Source organism: Octodon degus, unplaced genomic scaffold (assembly GCF_000260255.1).
Source record: "Octodon degus isolate 3935 unplaced genomic scaffold, OctDeg1.0 scaffold00045, whole genome shotgun sequence".
Taxonomy (NCBI): Eukaryota; Metazoa; Chordata; class Mammalia; order Rodentia; family Octodontidae; genus Octodon; species Octodon degus.
The window spans coordinates 6,860,482-6,876,996 of NW_004524621.1; the positions used below are offsets into that span (position 1 = coordinate 6,860,482).

Here is a 16,515-nt window from a genome sequence, read left to right on the forward strand (position 1 = left end):
GGGGTATATAGTGTGCATATATGCCCATGCATGTGTGTAGAAATGCATACATGTATATGGATGCACAAAGTATGCATGTGTTAGAGATGTGCAAACACACAGATGCAGGGTACAGCTGTGTGCTGATGTGCTGTACAGAGGTGTAGATTCTCAGCATTTGCCCTTCTTGAATCTCTCTGGTGGCTGGCTGTCTTCACCTGAATCCAGGCCAGCACCATTGCTCCCTACACAGGTGCTATAAGTTGGGTTAGTGTTCTCTGCACTTGTTACGGGTGGGCTTGGGTTCTGAGGTTGCATTTTGTTCCTTCTCGTCATTTTGTGTAGCACTGTCTTCTGACTTTGTTGTTGATCTACGTTGTAGTTATAACCTTAGCATGTACTGAAGTTCAGGTACAGATCTACATAGTTTGGATTTATCCAGCTGTGCCTGGCTTGGGTCTGGCTGCTCTGCTCAGCTCCTTCCTGCTGCTGCCCTTGAGGGTGAACCTGTTGTGCCCTTCTGGCAAGATTTTCTGCTCCTGGACCAGCTGTGTGGTTCTATCCTCTATACTCTCTGCAGGGATTGCAGCTGCAGGGTTTCACCCCAGGCCTGTATGCCAGGCCTGAGCTGAGTCTGGAGGGGACAAGATGGAGTAGGGGGGAGAGGCAGCTCTCCCACACACTCACCAGACCTGGGCTAGGACTGGGTCTGGGGGTTCCCGGAAAGCGGCAGAAATTCCTACTCGGCAGGCGGGGTAGGGGAGGTGCTCAGAGTGGTTGGGAGCATCCCAAGGGGGTGGAAGATGGTCTCACCCCTGCTGTGCCTGGGCTGGGACCAGTTAATAGGTCATGTTGGCGCAGGGTAGCAGGAAGCTCTCCCACACACTCACCAGACCTGGGCTAGGACTGGGTCTGGGGGTTCCCGGAATGCCCAGGTGCTATATGTTGGTTGGCAGTGTACCACCTGCCCTGGTGATGGCAGAGTGCTCAGGACAGCAAGGCCAAAAAGCCAGCAAAACTGCTGATAGAAAGTTTCACAAGAATGCAAGGGGCTCCCTGGTACAGGCAGCAGCAGTGCCCCTACCACAAGGGGCAGTCCCAAAGCTGACTGTGTCATGGGCTATTGTGGCAGTCAGTGGCCAGGCCAACTGGGGGACATTGTTGTCCCTTCCCAGCAGGACTGCAGGTGGCTGTGTTGGGGCCCACTCCTCTGTGTGTCATCACCTATGATGCAGGCCTTTCTCATGCAGCCACAACAGAGACCTAAGATGTCTACCACCCATACTGACCCCACAGTCCTATGCCAGCCAGGAGCTCTGGTCATGTTGTGCTGAGTTGGCTCTGAGCAGGTGACTTTCTCTCCTGGGGCCAAAAGGGCTGGGGTCTGCACAATGGCACCGGGTTCATATCTCTGGCCCATGCAGACCAGGCCAGGCAGCTAGAATTAGAGCCCATCCAACACACAGGTTCTTGATGTTTAATTAATGTGTCTGGAGAAAAGTATTCAACACAGAAAAGAATGCACAGGGCTGACTGCTGCACATATGCCCCAGGAAGACGCCCACCCAACAGCCCTGTGCTTCAGGCAAGCCTAGCTTGAAGGAGGCTGTGCCCTTGGTCCCGATAGGCTGCAAGCTCCTCTCCCGCACAGGGCAGGAACAGGAACTATGTTGAGGGGCCCAGGCCAGCAAGGCTGGAGCTTCCTTCCCATCCCTCCCAGGTAGCTTCTCACACACCACAGAGAAGCTAGACACTGATTCAGAGGAGTATCATTCACACATGCAAGCACCTATGACAAGCAGAAGGTCACCATTCACCCATGGCCTGGGGATAGCTCCCACCCGCTCTGGAGGCCCAGGACCCTGAGGACAGATAAGAATTCACAGTTTAGCCAGGCCTGAGGGAAGGCACCCCTCCCACCAGCCCAGGACCTGGTGGGGCTAGTGATCCTACTTCACTAGCCCCTGGAAACAGACTGGCTCCACCCTCCCTCAGAGTGAAGGCACAGGCCTGGTGGACATGGAAGATCCCACCCCTCTCAGAAAACAAAGGCAGCCTAGGCCCACTGTACAATGTGGGGTCCATTGGCCAGGTAGTTGCCCTGAGCATCCCCAGCAGGCTCCAGCCACTGCTGAGAGTGATGCAGAGCCAAGGGCCTCAACAGCTGCCAGCAGCAAAGGCCTTTAACCTAAGACAGGTGGACCCTGTGGCTTGGGTCCCTGTAGGACCACAGAGGGCCAGTGTCACTGTTTGCATCCTCAGCACTGGGGTGGTAACGACCTGGTAGGACACTGGCTTGGGTCACCAGCTGGGGTTAGGTCAGGACAGCAAATGGAGGTGCTGCCTCTGCTTGGGAATCATTCCACCTGCTGGGCTGCGTCAGAAGAAGATGGGGGTCAGGCCTTGGCCCCAATCCCTATGGGCCCTTCGCCGTCCTCCATGCTGTCCTCAGGGGGCAGTGGCAGAGCTGAAGGCTGCAGGCCATGCAGGTTCCCATCCTGCATGCTCAGCACCGACACAACCTTCTCTGAGGGGCTCTGCAATTCCTGGACCACAGGCAGGGGTTGGTGGTGGCTCTGCCGGAAGTGACACAGGATATCCAGCAGCGCGCCCAGGAAGTAGACTATGGACAGCACCAGGAAGTACACGAAGTAGACTTGGAACTGGAACAGAGAGGTGCAGGTAAGCAAGGCTGGAGCAGAAGAGAAGACATAAGGGAGGGAAAGAGGAAGGGGGTTCAGACTGCCCCCACACATGACTCTCTCAGTCCAGTATGCCACCCACCCATCCTGCCCAAGATCCACTAAACACTGCATAGAGTCACAGGGCCCAGAAGCAAGTCCCACAGCAGCTGCCCTATCCCCTGCCTTCCGTCACCTGGGGAGCACTGAACAGTTCCTGCCTTTCAGAGATTGCAGGGGGATGCCAGCACATGTCCTGAACTAGATGACCTCAGCTCCGTCTCTGTGGGGCTGTGTTCCTTAGAAGACCTCTCAGCCCACATCCCATGGTGCCAGAACTTTTTGGTCTGAGCTTGGCAGAGGGCACACCAGACAGCTAGCAGGAAGCCTGGGCAGACGCTACATAATACCAACTAGAGACAGCCAGCCCAGCTGGAGACGCCCCCTCCTCGTTCCCAGAGTGCCCAGGGTAAGAAGGGCTGGGCTATCCTTGAACACAGGGAAGTCTGAATTATGTCACAGAGCCCAGGAGGCAGAATAGCCTTGGTGCCAGAAGGAGCTCCCAAAGCTTCTTGTAGGACCTTGTAGAAAGCTCAGTCTAGGGCCATCTCCCAGGACTTCATGCCCATATGGGTGGGGTTGGAGGGGCTCTGTGCTCTTTCCCAGCATAGGTCAAACCCCAGGGCACTGCAGGACACAGTGCACATGAGGCCTCAGGACCCCAGGAGCACTCCAGTCTCATAGGGATTTTCTTTTTGAAATTAAAGAAGCCCACAGCCTAGAGATGCTGACAGAAGAGTCCAATACAGCACACTGGCCCGAGGATCAGGATAGGTGGTCCTCAGACAAAGAACATCTGCTCCAGCCAAGCCCACCCCATGCAGTGGGCTGGCAGAAGACTCTGACATCCCTACCTGGTGTGGTAGGAAGTCGATTCCCTCCCATGGAGTGACAATGACCCTGCCTCCACTCACCAACTCCACATAAACCTCAAGGGGTGGCTGGGATTGCTCTCCCGCACACGGGTGTCAAGGAGACCAGGGGTCTGGACTTTGGGCCCATCAGGCAGAAAGGACAATATCCTACTCTGACAGCATATTGGAGCCAATACCAACTGGGGACAGCCAGGGGAAGGAAGTGGAATTCCTGCCTCTCCCAGCTACATGTCACCTGGATGAGGGGGACCTGCCTTTCACCTGCCCAGCTGAAATCAGGTACAACCCTCCTACCTCAAGGGTACAGTAAGGTCAGGAGATGGCTCAAGTGCAGTCTACAGTCTCACACTGAAAGCTCCCTAACCCAAAACAGAAATGACAGCTGTTCTCACAGGACAGGTTCAAAGCAACCATCACAAGATACAGTAGCAAGCATGTAGGGAAGCAGTAGAAACACACATTCCACAAAGGTTAGACAGGAGGGACAATAAAGAAGTCAACTCAAGATGCACACTGATGAAGAAAAAAAGAATTGGATACCAGCAGGCCTACCTAAAATGATAGCAAACAGCCTTGCAAAGAGAAAAGAAAGGTATAAGAAGGCTGCAAAACGGAGACACACTAGGGCAGAGTTCCTTTTCTTGGGTTTTCTAAATTATGCCTGATAAGTAAAGCAAAATCATGTTGCTCTTGAGGCAAGTGGGGGAAATACCAAGACAATTACATTACAAGAGTACAAGTGACACAGGAAAAGGCAGTTTTTACACTTCTCACATTGTGCCCTATAGGGGCAGCTGTCAAAATGTCACATTGAGAAATACAAGGGATAAACCCAAGCAAAATCCTATATGTAAGTCACCCATCAGAAAAGTGGAAAAAGAAAATACTAAAAACAGACCATGCAAAAAATGAAACCTGAAACAGTAGGCCCCAGCCCTAATGTGTAAATCTGTAAAATGGTCCAAATATGCCAAGTTAAGGCAGCAGTTGGCAGGATGGACAAAAAGCAGGAATCTGCTACAAGAAACTCACTTGAATACCTGCAGACAGCAGGCTGTATCAGAAGAGCAGGGGCAAAGAGACACAGGGAAGGCAGGTGGCAGAGAGGGATGAGGACAGAGACGGGCATGGTAAAGGTGCGGATCAGTCCAGCAAGATGAGCACACACACCCAATCAAACATGCACGCAGCACACAGGAGACTAGTCACCAGGCTGTGCTAACCAGCACCCCTGAAGTCCCTCCCAAAGTATCAACAGAGCACAAAGACCACATCCCCTGCCCAGTGCAACCTGGGCTCCAGGAGAACAAAGGCCTCCTCCAGGCCAGCAGAGGGTGCTGTCTCATCACAGGCTGGGGAGTTGGACCCAGCCCAGTCACCACCCCTTCCAGGTATACACCTGGCTAACTTCAGCTGGCTCAGAGGCCCTGCCTCTGCCACACACAAGGAGAAAAGGTGCAAGTGTCAGTGGTCAAGAGTTTTTAAGTTCTTCTCAGAAACATCAGAAGACTTGCCTGGGGTGGGTTAAGCCACTGGCCAACTCACTAAGGCAGAGCTTTGGGACTCTGCTTTGCTTCCTCCTTACAGAAACATACTCCTGTTCCCTAGGCAAGGCTCAAGGCCACCAGGCCCTAACCATGAGATGACAGGGCAGGGCTGTGACAACACAGGCCTGGTGACACAGGCCAGGGCGGGGCCACACTGCCAAGGGAGGCCCCCACTTTGGGCCTAGCACCCAGGCCCTCCCTGGAGGCCTGGGGTCTCACTGGAGATAAAACAAACCAGCCTGAGCAGTGAGCAGCTCAAATGGCCAGTGTAGGCAGAGGGTCTGTCATACTCCACAGACCCAGGGCCCTGGACAGGTGGGCACCAGGAGACTCAATCAGCCTTCCTAAGGTCCCACTCCAACATAGCCCCACCAGCCTGGAGATGTTGTCTGTGCCCCTGAAGGTCTCCAAGTGGACACCAGAAGGCTCTGCCAGGATTGCAGAATGCTTCCCTCCAAAAGGAGCAAGCCTGGCCTGGGCTCACCTGCGAGTGGACATCAAGGAACAGGCCCCGCTTGTCAGAAACGACTAGTGTGATGGAGGTCTTGAGAACAGTGGCCAGGAACGTGTTGATCCCAAAGACCAGTGCACACAGCTCTTTAGATAGGGAAGACGCAATCCGGAAGCTGGGAAGACCAAGCAGTGATCAGACTTACTGGGGTGGTGCCAGGTACCAGGCCTGGTGGATTCTAGCAGCACAATCTGGTAGGGACCTGCTGGGCACTGGCAGCCTCGCCCCACCCCCAGGATGCAAAGCCCCATCCCAGCATTCTATGGCTGCTCAGGCAGGCCCTGCCCCAGGCATACAGTTCTACTCCTACCCCACCCACAGGCCCCCAGCCTGCTCTCAGCCCCTCCCTCCATGCAGCAGCTCACAGATGCAGTGCAGGTAGGTGCAAAGCCTAGAGTCCAGGACTCCCCACATCAGCACCTGCCCTGAATCTGGCCTCTCTCTAGCAACAGAATGGGTGCTACAAATGAAAAAGATCCCTGGAGAGCCTACTACAGAATGCTCTGAAAATCCTCATCCCAAAAGCAGGCACACAGGGCTGGGGATATAGGTTGGTGGCATAAGTGCCTGCCTGGCAAGCACAAGGTCCTAAGTTCAGACTCTGGTACCACCAAAAAACAAAAGTAGGTCCACAGGGAAGGGTAGGGTGAAGGTCAGGTATGGCTAAATACTCTGTGCATGAGAAGAGTGCACAAGGAGCAAGAATAAGAACTTATCACATGGGGGCCGGGGAGATGGCTCAGTAGGATAAGTGCCTGACTGGCAAACGCAAGGATCTGAGTTCAATCCCCGGTTCTGCCAAAAAAAAAAAAAAAAGAACTCATCACAGAAAGGGCAAAGGTATGCAGGGGCCAGTGCCACAGAGTTAGGGCCAGGCTTCCCACACCAGAGACAGACTGGGTAGATGTGCAGGAAAGAGATGTACAAGCACTGGACAGTCCAGCAAGGCACGGGGACTGGGCCACACCTGGGGAGGGGCTGATTCCACAGGTCGGGAGCAGGAGGCTGGATAAGAGGAGGCTGGCAAAGTCCTCAAGAAAGGGAGTGGGAATCCAGGAAAGTTCACGTTGTGTGGGTGAGCCTGTGTGCACACATGGTAAGTGTGTACATGAGTAATATGTGGCTCTACATGGTGTCTGTGGTGTGTGCACATGTATTTATGCATGTGTATGTATAAGGATGTGAGCATGTAGGTATGTAGGCATGTGTATGGTGTCTGTGTTGTGGCTGCATATGTACTATGGTGTGCATGTGCGAGAATATAGTATATATGTGCAGTATATAAATGATATCTGTATGATGCAGGTACATGTGTACGTACTATGCAGTGTATATGTATGTGAGTGATGGAACATATATGTATATGTGTACCATGGTATGTGCATGTGTGGTAAGTGGTGAACATGGGTCACATGCTGAGACCCAGGCATGTGCTAGGAACAGAGGCAAGGGCATCCAACAAGGACAACCTCCTATGTAGTCCACTCACATCATGCTTCCCACAGTCCCTTCTGGAAGTGCCTCCCACCTGCCTACTCACGTGGCAATGGGCACGAGAAACTGATAGGCTCCACGGAAGACCACGAAGGCAGCATAGCAAAGCCAGATGTTTTTGGTGGTGTATAGAAGGAAGACCAGCCCAGCCTGGATAGCAGTCACAGCTGCGATGACCAGCTTCGACCATAGGGCCCAACGGATCTTCAGGAAGCCCGCGGCAAAAGATGTGATGGCGCCTGGGAACAAGGTGCATCAGGGTGGCTCGGCCAGGAAGCTGCAGCAGGGTGGGGCAGCTCAGGCCAGGGACCAGGGCATGGGAGGGGTCAAGCTGGGCGCAGGCATGGGGCTGCACCATACCCAACAGCGTGGAGGCAGCATCAGCTGCACCATTGTAGACATGGGTGCTGTCAGTAGTGGGGTGCACCACGTTCCACAGGATGTGCACATAGTAGACGATCAGGTAGTAGCCAGCTGAGTTGAAGACCCACCAGAGACACCAGAGGCGCAGCTGTGGCAGCTGCAGATTGGCCCCCAGCTCACGCAGCATGCGCACCAGGAAGGAGTCCCTGCAGGTGTGCAGCACACGCTCCAGCTTCCCATGGGGTTCTGGCCGGCCCACACTGGGGTGCATCTGGTCCAGCTCACAAGGCAAGGCTCCCTGCACAGGCACGCTGCGGTTGAAGAAGAGGCTGCGTTTGGGGCGCTTCAGGAAGAGGGCAAGGCCCAGGCTGAAGATGAGGAAGCCCAGGGAGATGTAGTTGAGCACAGGGAAGGACATGCGGCCCACTGTGACCAGCAACTGGCCCAGCACTGAGCTGGTGAAGACTCCCAGCAGCACTGCCGCCCGGGAGTAGCTGGCCATGCGCTGGTAATGGGTGGGGCACACCAGTGAGAAGATGTAGGAGGAATAGGCAATGCGGGCAGCCATGGTGATGCTGTAGAAGGCCTCCATGAGCTGCATGTGCAGCACTGAGCTGCCGAAGAGCAGCAGCAGCCAAACACACACATAGCTTAGGCCCTGTAGCAGCAGCACTGGCTTGTAGCGCAGGTAATCAGTGATCAAGAAGATGGGCACCAGCACTGCCAGGTAAGAGTAGGTCAGCACCGGCATGATCTCGTTGGTTACCTGTAGATAGGGGAGACCAGCTTTAGCAACGCTGACCACTCTGAGAGCCCATACCCAGCCTTAGAGGCTGCTCTGCCCCAGCGTCCACAATCTCAGCAGACCACTCCGCAATCCTCCTGCCTCTCTGCCCTACCACACAGGTCCTACGACATCCCTCACTCTCTGACCCCCATCATCAGTCCACCCAGGATGTCAAGGAACCTGGCAGTGACCCCACACAGTCAGGAGGAAGAAGCAGTTGCCCACAGAAAGCTGGCAATTATATAGGAAAAAAACACTGCTCCTCCAGTTTAGCTCATGTTAATGTAGGTTCTCTTATTTGTACTAGAATAGATTTGGCTTGACTGTGTTCTGATTTAACAATGTGGGAAACAGTAACGCAGCACAAGCCACCTCTGTGCTTTAGGAGGAAAGGGAGCATTAACCCAAGGGAAAGGGGAGAGAGAAGGAGCACTCAGAACAGGTTTCCCTCAGAGGAGGGAGACCAAGAACAGTAAGAAAGGCTAGAGAGCCACAGCTCTGCAGCCTCACAAAGTCCCCAGGGCCATCTTTTAGGCAGTCTCTGTCCCAGGGATCAGGTAGTGGCTAAGGCCTTGCCACCAATTACACTGCCTGCTGGGGAAGAATGGGTAGAAATACCTGCCATACCTAGCAGAACTAGTGGGCAGTGTCCACAGGAACTGAACACCACAGTCCTGGCTAGGGCAGCGGCTGCTGGGTTCCCTGGACTGCTCCTATTCACCTTTGTCAGTGTTCAAGGGTGAGTACAGGGAATGTTCTAGAATCTTCAGGGGTAGGGTATAGGCAATGTCTAGAATTGTCAGGTGTGAGGGTGCAGGGAATGTTCTAGAATCTTCAGGGGTAGGGTATAGGCAATGTCTAGAATTGTCAGGTGTGAGGGTGCAGGGAATGTTCTAGAATCTTCAGGTGTGAGGGTTCAGGAGTATTGTAAGATTTTAGGGGGCAGGTGAGTGACTGTTCTAGGACCCTTAGTAATAGAGAGTAGGGCATATTCTAAGAGCCTTGAACCTTGTTAGTGGTCTTTAGACACAGAGGCAGGCACGGGGCAGAGGTCAGAAGGCACTGCCCCAGCCTCAACCCAAGAAGGTCCAGCCTTAGGAACTCTGCAGAGGTCTACCCCCACAAGAAGCCCAGATGCCCAGCCTTGCCTGTCCTGGAGGTCAGACAAGGGAGTCACCCTGTACCTATGGCCTCCTCCTGGGCTGAGTTGGGGTTTAGTGAGCGGCTTTCCCACCTTCCAGCCGCCAGGTACAGGACGGAAGCTGACAGGCCTTGCTGAGCTCCTGAAGGTGTGGTTCAGGGGCCACCCAGTCTTAGGCATTAATCCTGACTTGATCAACAACAACCCCACAACCCTGCCTGGGGATCTTACAGTTCCACTTCACTGCCCAAACCTCAAGACACCAGGCTTGAGCCCCAGAGTCCTATATAGGGGCATATGCCTGGCCATTCCCCCTCCCCAGGTCAAAGATGTGTTGCTGGCATTCCTGTGGCCAGCTGAAGGACTCTATACTAGGCTCGGCAGCTTGAGGACCAGCAGGTGAAGTTCCTACAGGCCTCAGGGAGACTGTCAGAAGACCCCTCACCTGCGTGGGCACTCCTCCTGAACCTGCACCCCAAAGAGCAGCCCCAGAAGGTGGAGCCCAAAGGCTCTGGGGTCCTCAGTCTCTGCCTTGTTCATATGTGGACATTCCAGAACATTTTCAGAGGAAGCCAGACCCCAGAATGCTGAGTGACCTGGTAGGGTCCAGCTGCAGGGGGCTGTGTTTTTGTTAATGGTGAAATCCTGCGGATACCAAAGAACTAACTACTGCCTGGCCAGACTCTGTCAGGATTTGAAAAGGAGCAGCTCAGGAGTGCAAGCCCAGCAGCACCTTAGGGACCATGGTGACAGTACCACTGGCTAACATGTAGGTCAGGTCTAAGCCCTGACAAAGCAAAAGACCATGTGAGAGAGGTCTGAGTTTATGGACACCCACTCCACCAATCTGCTCTCCAAGCCAAGGCTGGGCAGAGGCCAGGTGCCTCTGGGTTTTGCTCTAGCTCCTGCTGCAGCACCCTGCCTACCAAATGCAGGTGCTGGGTGGACCACAGAGCACCCTGCACCCTCAACCTTGCAGCCTCCTCTACTGCCCCTAGACTTGGCCAATGGACAAGCAAAGGCCCTGCCCTAGGCTGTGACCTGGGCCCCCAGGAAAGCTGCTGGGGGAAGGCCACACCAAAGGTCCCATGAGTACAGGTATCACAGAAGCCAGGGCTGACATAGGATGCACTCCTAGTGGCTGGACCCAGTACTGCCAAGGTGTCCCTCAGGCCTTGAGTGGCAAAGATAGTGCAGAGAAGATCATAATCTGGACCCAGGCAGGGGCAGGACCTGGGCAGCCACAACCTATAAGAAGGACCAGGCATGGGGTCAATAGGACAGCATCAGAAAAGATGGTTCCTGATGTGATGTGAACACTCCCTGCACCCCACTCTCAGAGCTCCTAGAATATACCCTACACTCCATAAGTGAGGGTCCTAAAACAGTCACTCACCCACATGCTGAGATCTTACAACATTCCTGAACCCTCACACCTGAAGATTCTACAACACTCCCTATACCCTCACACCTGACAATTCTAGACACTGCCTATACCCTACCCCTGAAGATTCTAGAACATTCCCTGTATTCACCCTTGAACACTAACAAGTACCTGAATTGTCCTTGGACTGATGAGAACCTGCAAGCCACCTGCTTGCCTCACTGCAAAGCACTACAGCAATGCTTGTGGCTTTATGGCTGATCACAGGCAAGCTCCAAGATCAGCCCTGATCCTACATGAATATATCTTCCACATCAAAGGACATGAAGGCAGATTCTAAAAGTTGTAACCTGAAACACCATCAATGGTCCCTCTTGACTGAGGCCCAGACATGACAGGGCTACCAAGTATCCCTCAGTACCCAGAGGGCTAAGGCCAGAGGACTTGACCACAGCGAAGTTTCTGGTGACCATCTCTCCAAAGATAGCCAAACCGGTAAGGGGTTAAAGTTAACCTCTGTGATGACTTTTTGATTTTGTACAGTACTGGGAATAGAACTCAAGGCTTTTGCATTGAGCTACACCCCCAGTTTTGAGACAGAGTTTAGCTAAGTTGCCCATGCTGGGCTCAAACTTACTGGCTTTTTTGCTTTATTCTCCCAGAGTGCTTGGATTACAGGCCACATCCAGCTTAGAATCTACTTTTTAATCCACTAATGTCCAAAACAAGAGCAAGAAGGCAGGATTTCTAACATTTCTGTGATAGTTGTTCCATGTTAAGAGCTTCACACACATGCTGATATCTGGACAGGCCCCTGAGTAAGCGCCAAGAAGCTGGTGGGAATGCAGGAGGCAGGAAGGTGAGGACACCATCACTCTCTCCTTTCATGGTCATGTTTTTACAAAGCACACGACCAAAGTTCAAGACAGAACATAGCAGGTTCAGGCCTCTTATCTCAGCTTAAGCTTATTAGTTGAATTTCAATAGGACCCTCTGTCCAGAGGCTGAGTAAAAGGAAAAAATTCCTTCACTAATCTCTTTCCACAAAGAGCTGCACAGTCCTTGCTGGAGTGGGGCGCCCAGCAGGGTGGACACAGCTGAGGGCTTTCTTCCTGGCAGAGCAGAGTGGCCAGCCTGCAGGCACCAGCTCCTTTGCCCTCCAACCCAGCAGCACTCCCTCTGCAAGATCCAAGAACACTTGAATCCAGCTTGCTGTGGAGAGTGACCCTTGATCTCCCACAGCCACTTACCTCCCCAGCCTTGGCTGCTGAAGGTCCAGAGTGACAGAAACCCCACCCTTCAGTACCACCTGTCCCCTAGCACCTTACGTCCACTTGCCTGCTCTTTGGTGAAGTTCTTGAAGGGCCCCAGGAGGTAGGGAGTGATGAAGCTCTCACCCGGCCGCATCTGTGCCATGAAGCCATAAAAGCAGAGGAAGGTCACCAGACAGCGCCAAGCCTTGTGCTCCAGGCCAGGCCCAGGCTCCTCCTCTGGTGCTTGCTTCTCTTCCACCTGGCCAGAGGGCATCATTCCACTTGGGCCCACGGGGCCCCTGGAGGTGACTGAAGGTGACCTCTACCTAGAGGGAAGAGTTGAGCATCAGAGTAATATGACAGAGGACTCTCAGTACCCCTTTGCTCCCACTGCTTGTTCAACTTGGACACTGATCAGAGCCCAGTGCCATATCCCTGACCAGTCCTTATCACCAACCTGAGACTTACATGCACCCAGAAGTCCAGTCCCACACCAGGCTGGCACTGTCTCCTGGTCTCCAGGGCAGACAGGAAACTCCAGCCCTGAGTCCAGCCCACAGCAGTCATTTAAAGGTTAATTAAAGCCAACTTAGTGAACTAATTTACTGACTTTATTAACTATATTAATAATGTCCAAAATTCACATTTGGAGGCACAGCACTCATTCTGTGTCACTGACGCCGTATAGCCACATTCCCTTCCTCTCCCTGGTGGGTGTAGGGGACAGGGTCTCTGACTGCTGGTGTTGGCAGAAATGAATAGACACGTCCCATGCAAGCTGCTGTCCTAGCAGCACCCAAGGGCCAGAGAGAAGACAAAAAGAATGGTGTGCGCCTGCCACAAGCCATAGGCTGGAGGATCTGGGGGTGGACTCTTCATGGGCTGGGAATAGGCAGAAGACACTGGGAAAGGGGACAGGGAAGGTGTCCACCAGGGGCTCAGGGTAGCCTCAGAGCAAAACAAAGTATGAAAAGGGAAAGGGGGGCCGGGAAGATGGCTCAGTAGAATAAGCACTTGCCTGGCAAACGTAAGGGCCTGAGTTCAATCCCCGGTTCCGCAAAAAAAAAAAAAGGGGAAAGGAACAGAGCTCAAGGATCCTATATGTCCAGGAATAGCCCAAGGCCTGCACTGGGAAACAAATGTGACCTTCTGGATGGAGCTCCCCAGATGCTGGGCATCCAGCCCACTGTCCTTGGGGCTGGTCTCTCAACATGCAGGCCTGAAGCACTCTGGGTGGCCAGAACAGGTAATGTGAGGTTTTTGCTTAGTCTTATCTTCCAATTCTGTCTGGAACAGAGGCTCCATCTATCTGGCATTGGGAGATGAACCCCATGTGCTGCTGACTATCCTGTCTAACAAGGTAGGCCACACTCATCTGCCTACCAAGTCACTAGGGCCTAATTTTACTTCCCCACCAGCTACCAGGTTCCTTGTAGCTAAAACATGAGCTGTCAGGAGCCAGGGTCCATGGCAGGGACCACTTACAACAATCAGGAAGCCAGCCTCCCACTCTCTGGGACAGGGTCTCCCTAACAGCCTCACTCAAGGTGCCCTCCTTCCAAAGGCTGGGCCTGGCTTGGCTGTGTCACGTTGGCTAAGGCAGGATAAAGACATGCTGGGTACAGAGGTGACCTGTCCCTCCTGGGCTGACTCACAGGTGCCTGGACTGCCAAGGGAGGGTGTGTGCAGGTCTGGAAGCAGAGAAAACCCCCTCCAACCTTCAGGCAAGGGCAGAGAAAGCTCCCAGTTTTGACACAGACCAGTTCTGGGGGCCCAGAGGCCCAGCACTTGGACCCTGGCTGAGAGCTCTCCAGCTGGAGGGGCTCCCTCCCCCCACTAGGGACATACAGACCCCAGAAAGCAAGAGGGCCTGGGGGACTACTGGTAGGTAGGCACCCAGGCCTGCACAGGCAATGCCCGTGGCTTTGGGATTGCCCAGGACCCCATGCTTTTGGTCCCAGTAGTTTCCTTTCTATGAGAAGGGAGAATGTGGGGTTACAGGAGGACTCGTATATTTGTGGGGCTGCAGGGATGAGAACGGCTGTGGAATTCCAGAGCCACAGCAGGGAGCACAGGGTGACACACAGCAGTGACAGCGACCTCGGAAGTCACAGGGCCTGGGACAAAGCCCACATCCTCAGAGGGCCAGAATGAAAGCAAACAGCTAGGCAGGGTCCTGGCTACCTCCTGAGCACCAGAGAAGAGACACAAGCACAAGACAAGCTTCCTCAGGTGAACAAACTCCAAGGCCGCTTTTCTTGGCCTTGCTCTTCCTGACCTCCCTGAGAGTGAATGGAAACAGCTGCAGAAGGGCTAAGTAGTGAGGCTCAGGTTCAGCCCTCCACAGTAACCCTGTATAGAAAGCTGGGGCAGACCAGGCAGAGCAGCACCTGCATCCAGCCCACTGCTGCACAGTGCCCCTCTGTGTTACTTGATACATTGTGTCAACTTGGCTGAATCAGCTGGCAGATCTCAGCGTGGGGGCCTAGCCCTGCAGGTGGGCAAGGCCCAGGAATAGAGAAAGGCAGGAAGGCGCCCTGCCTGGTTTCCTGCCGCCTTGCCCCGCTTCCATGGAGAAGTCTCAGTCTTAGGAGGAGCTTGATCTTGGCAGCTGTGCCACTTTGGAGGAGCTCCGATCTTCACTGTGGAGCGCTGGTCTTCGACGGACACTGCAGGTGCCGCTCCTCCTCTGCTCCTCATTCTCAACATAAATCTGACTAAAAGCCCTCAGCAACAACCACGCCACTTCCCCAATATTTGGCTGCTTTGAAATTGCTTTTTTCAAATTAACTAGTCCACTATGCTTAATCTCAGTCTCAGGCAGTCTCTGGACAGGAGTAAAATGCAGACAAACTTTTTGCCAATCCATAACACAAATCATCCACAGTCCAACAACCAATGCTGTCCTCCTTCCCAGCAGAAACCTCCCCAGCCTGGTCTTTACAGTCAGGCCTCCTATCAGCATTCTGGTTTGCGCTCTGGCCAGAATCTCCCAAACAGAACAGCTGAAGCTGTTTCAGTGCTTCGCTTGTAGGCGACATCTCTAAACCTTTCCTATCTCTTCCCATAAGCCGTTCCCAAAAGCTTGTAATCCACATTGTCAGGTATAGCCACAGCAATGACCCCACTCCTGGTACCAAATTCTGTCTTAGTTACTATTCTCTCATTGCTGGGACAAATACCTGACACTCAAAATGAAGGAAGGAAAGGTTTATTTAGCTTACAGTTACTGGAGGTTTCAGTCCATATTCAGCTGGCTCCAAGGCAGAGTGGGGCAAGGCAGAGAGCAACCCTTCATGGCGGTGGCAAAGAGCAAGCCAGAGGGAGGAGTAGCAGCAGCTCAAGAAGCTAGCTTCTCTTCCCACCTTACATTGTAATGCAAATTACCTGTCCCAGGGCAGGTGCAGCATCCATACCCACAGTAATCAATCACAAACTCCAGAAGCCACCACAAGACTGCATGAGGCTTTTGGGGAGACACCTAGACACAAACCATAACACCCTCACCTACATAACTGGCCCTGCTGGCAGGATCCAGGCTCCTGTACCCGGGGCACAGGCTCAGAGACCCTGGGCTTGGCCCTTGTTGGAAAGGTGGCATCCATGCTGAGGACAGTTCCGGGCTCCTGACAAATTTCTAGATGCCAGCACAGTGCTCTCACAGCTTCACTGACCTCTGGGCATTTCTTAGGCTGCTGCAGAGCTCATTAAGGAGCCTCTCCTGTCTGTCTGAAGCTCAGGATGCAGCCCAGGACCCATCTTTCAATATGTCCCATAGGAAAGCTGGAGCAGGCAGCTCACCACACCAGGAGAAGCCCCTCACAGGACCGAAATGCCGAGGACATCCAGAGTTACAGACCTGGCACAGCAGTCCCCAGTGTTCAGATGAGTTCTGGAAGTGGACAACCCAGTGTGTCTTCCGGGGGACTATGATCACACATAGGGGAACCTGACTATCCAGAAGTGATCTACAGGTAAGGAGCCACATTAGCTGATGTTTAGTGACCCATAACATATACAGGGTTGGCCAGGGCAGAAAGCAAAGCCAGCGAAAGCGCTCATTGGGTAAAAGACCAAAGCTGCCTTTTGCAAGTTCCATCCCATCCCTAGACTAAGGTCTAGGCTCAAGGCCACTCCCTCCAGCCCCCTCACACCATTTGGGGACACTGCCAGAATGGGGACACCCTAATTCTGGTGAAGAGGCCCAAGAGATTGGCCAAAGCTCCTGGGATCCCTGTTTTCTGAACACATGATGACCAAGGGGTAAGGCGTGTCCTCACAGGGTGGGCTCTGTGACATGCTTCTGTGACCTCCTCCTGGGACCATGCTCCAAGTCTGCAGACTCTTAGCTGGCAAGTTTCCTTGCTAGGCATGGTGCCTTCTGCCTGGACCATCTCCATAAACACACACTCATAGAAATTCAGCTGCCCCCAGGGGGCA

The 16,515-nt window shown here is 53.5% G+C and overlaps 1 protein-coding gene across 7 annotated transcripts in view; it reads right to left on the reverse strand.

Moving 5' to 3' along the window:
- Window positions 1-1,429: 1,429 nt before the first annotated feature.
- Window positions 1,430-16,515, reverse strand: part of Slc19a1 (solute carrier family 19 member 1) — an 18,272-nt gene continuing 3,186 nt past the window's right edge. For 5 of the 7 annotated variants that reach the window (XM_023715993.1, XM_023715992.1, XM_023715989.1 and 2 more), the window contains exons 2-6: window positions 12,161-12,401; window positions 7,508-8,276; window positions 7,194-7,386; window positions 5,627-5,768; window positions 1,430-2,642 (exon numbers count right to left, since the gene is read on the reverse strand). In XM_023715993.1, coding sequence (XP_023571761.1) covers window positions 2,376-2,642; window positions 5,627-5,768; window positions 7,194-7,386; window positions 7,508-8,276; window positions 12,161-12,352 — 1,563 coding nt within the window. In that variant the 5' untranslated portion in view covers window positions 12,353-12,401 and the 3' untranslated portion in view covers window positions 1,430-2,375. Of the gene's footprint in view, window positions 2,643-5,626; window positions 5,769-7,193; window positions 7,387-7,507; window positions 8,277-12,160; window positions 12,403-16,515 lie in introns of all 7 variants that reach the window. The other 2 variants (XM_023715994.1, XM_004631973.2) reach the window with 2 other exon arrangements.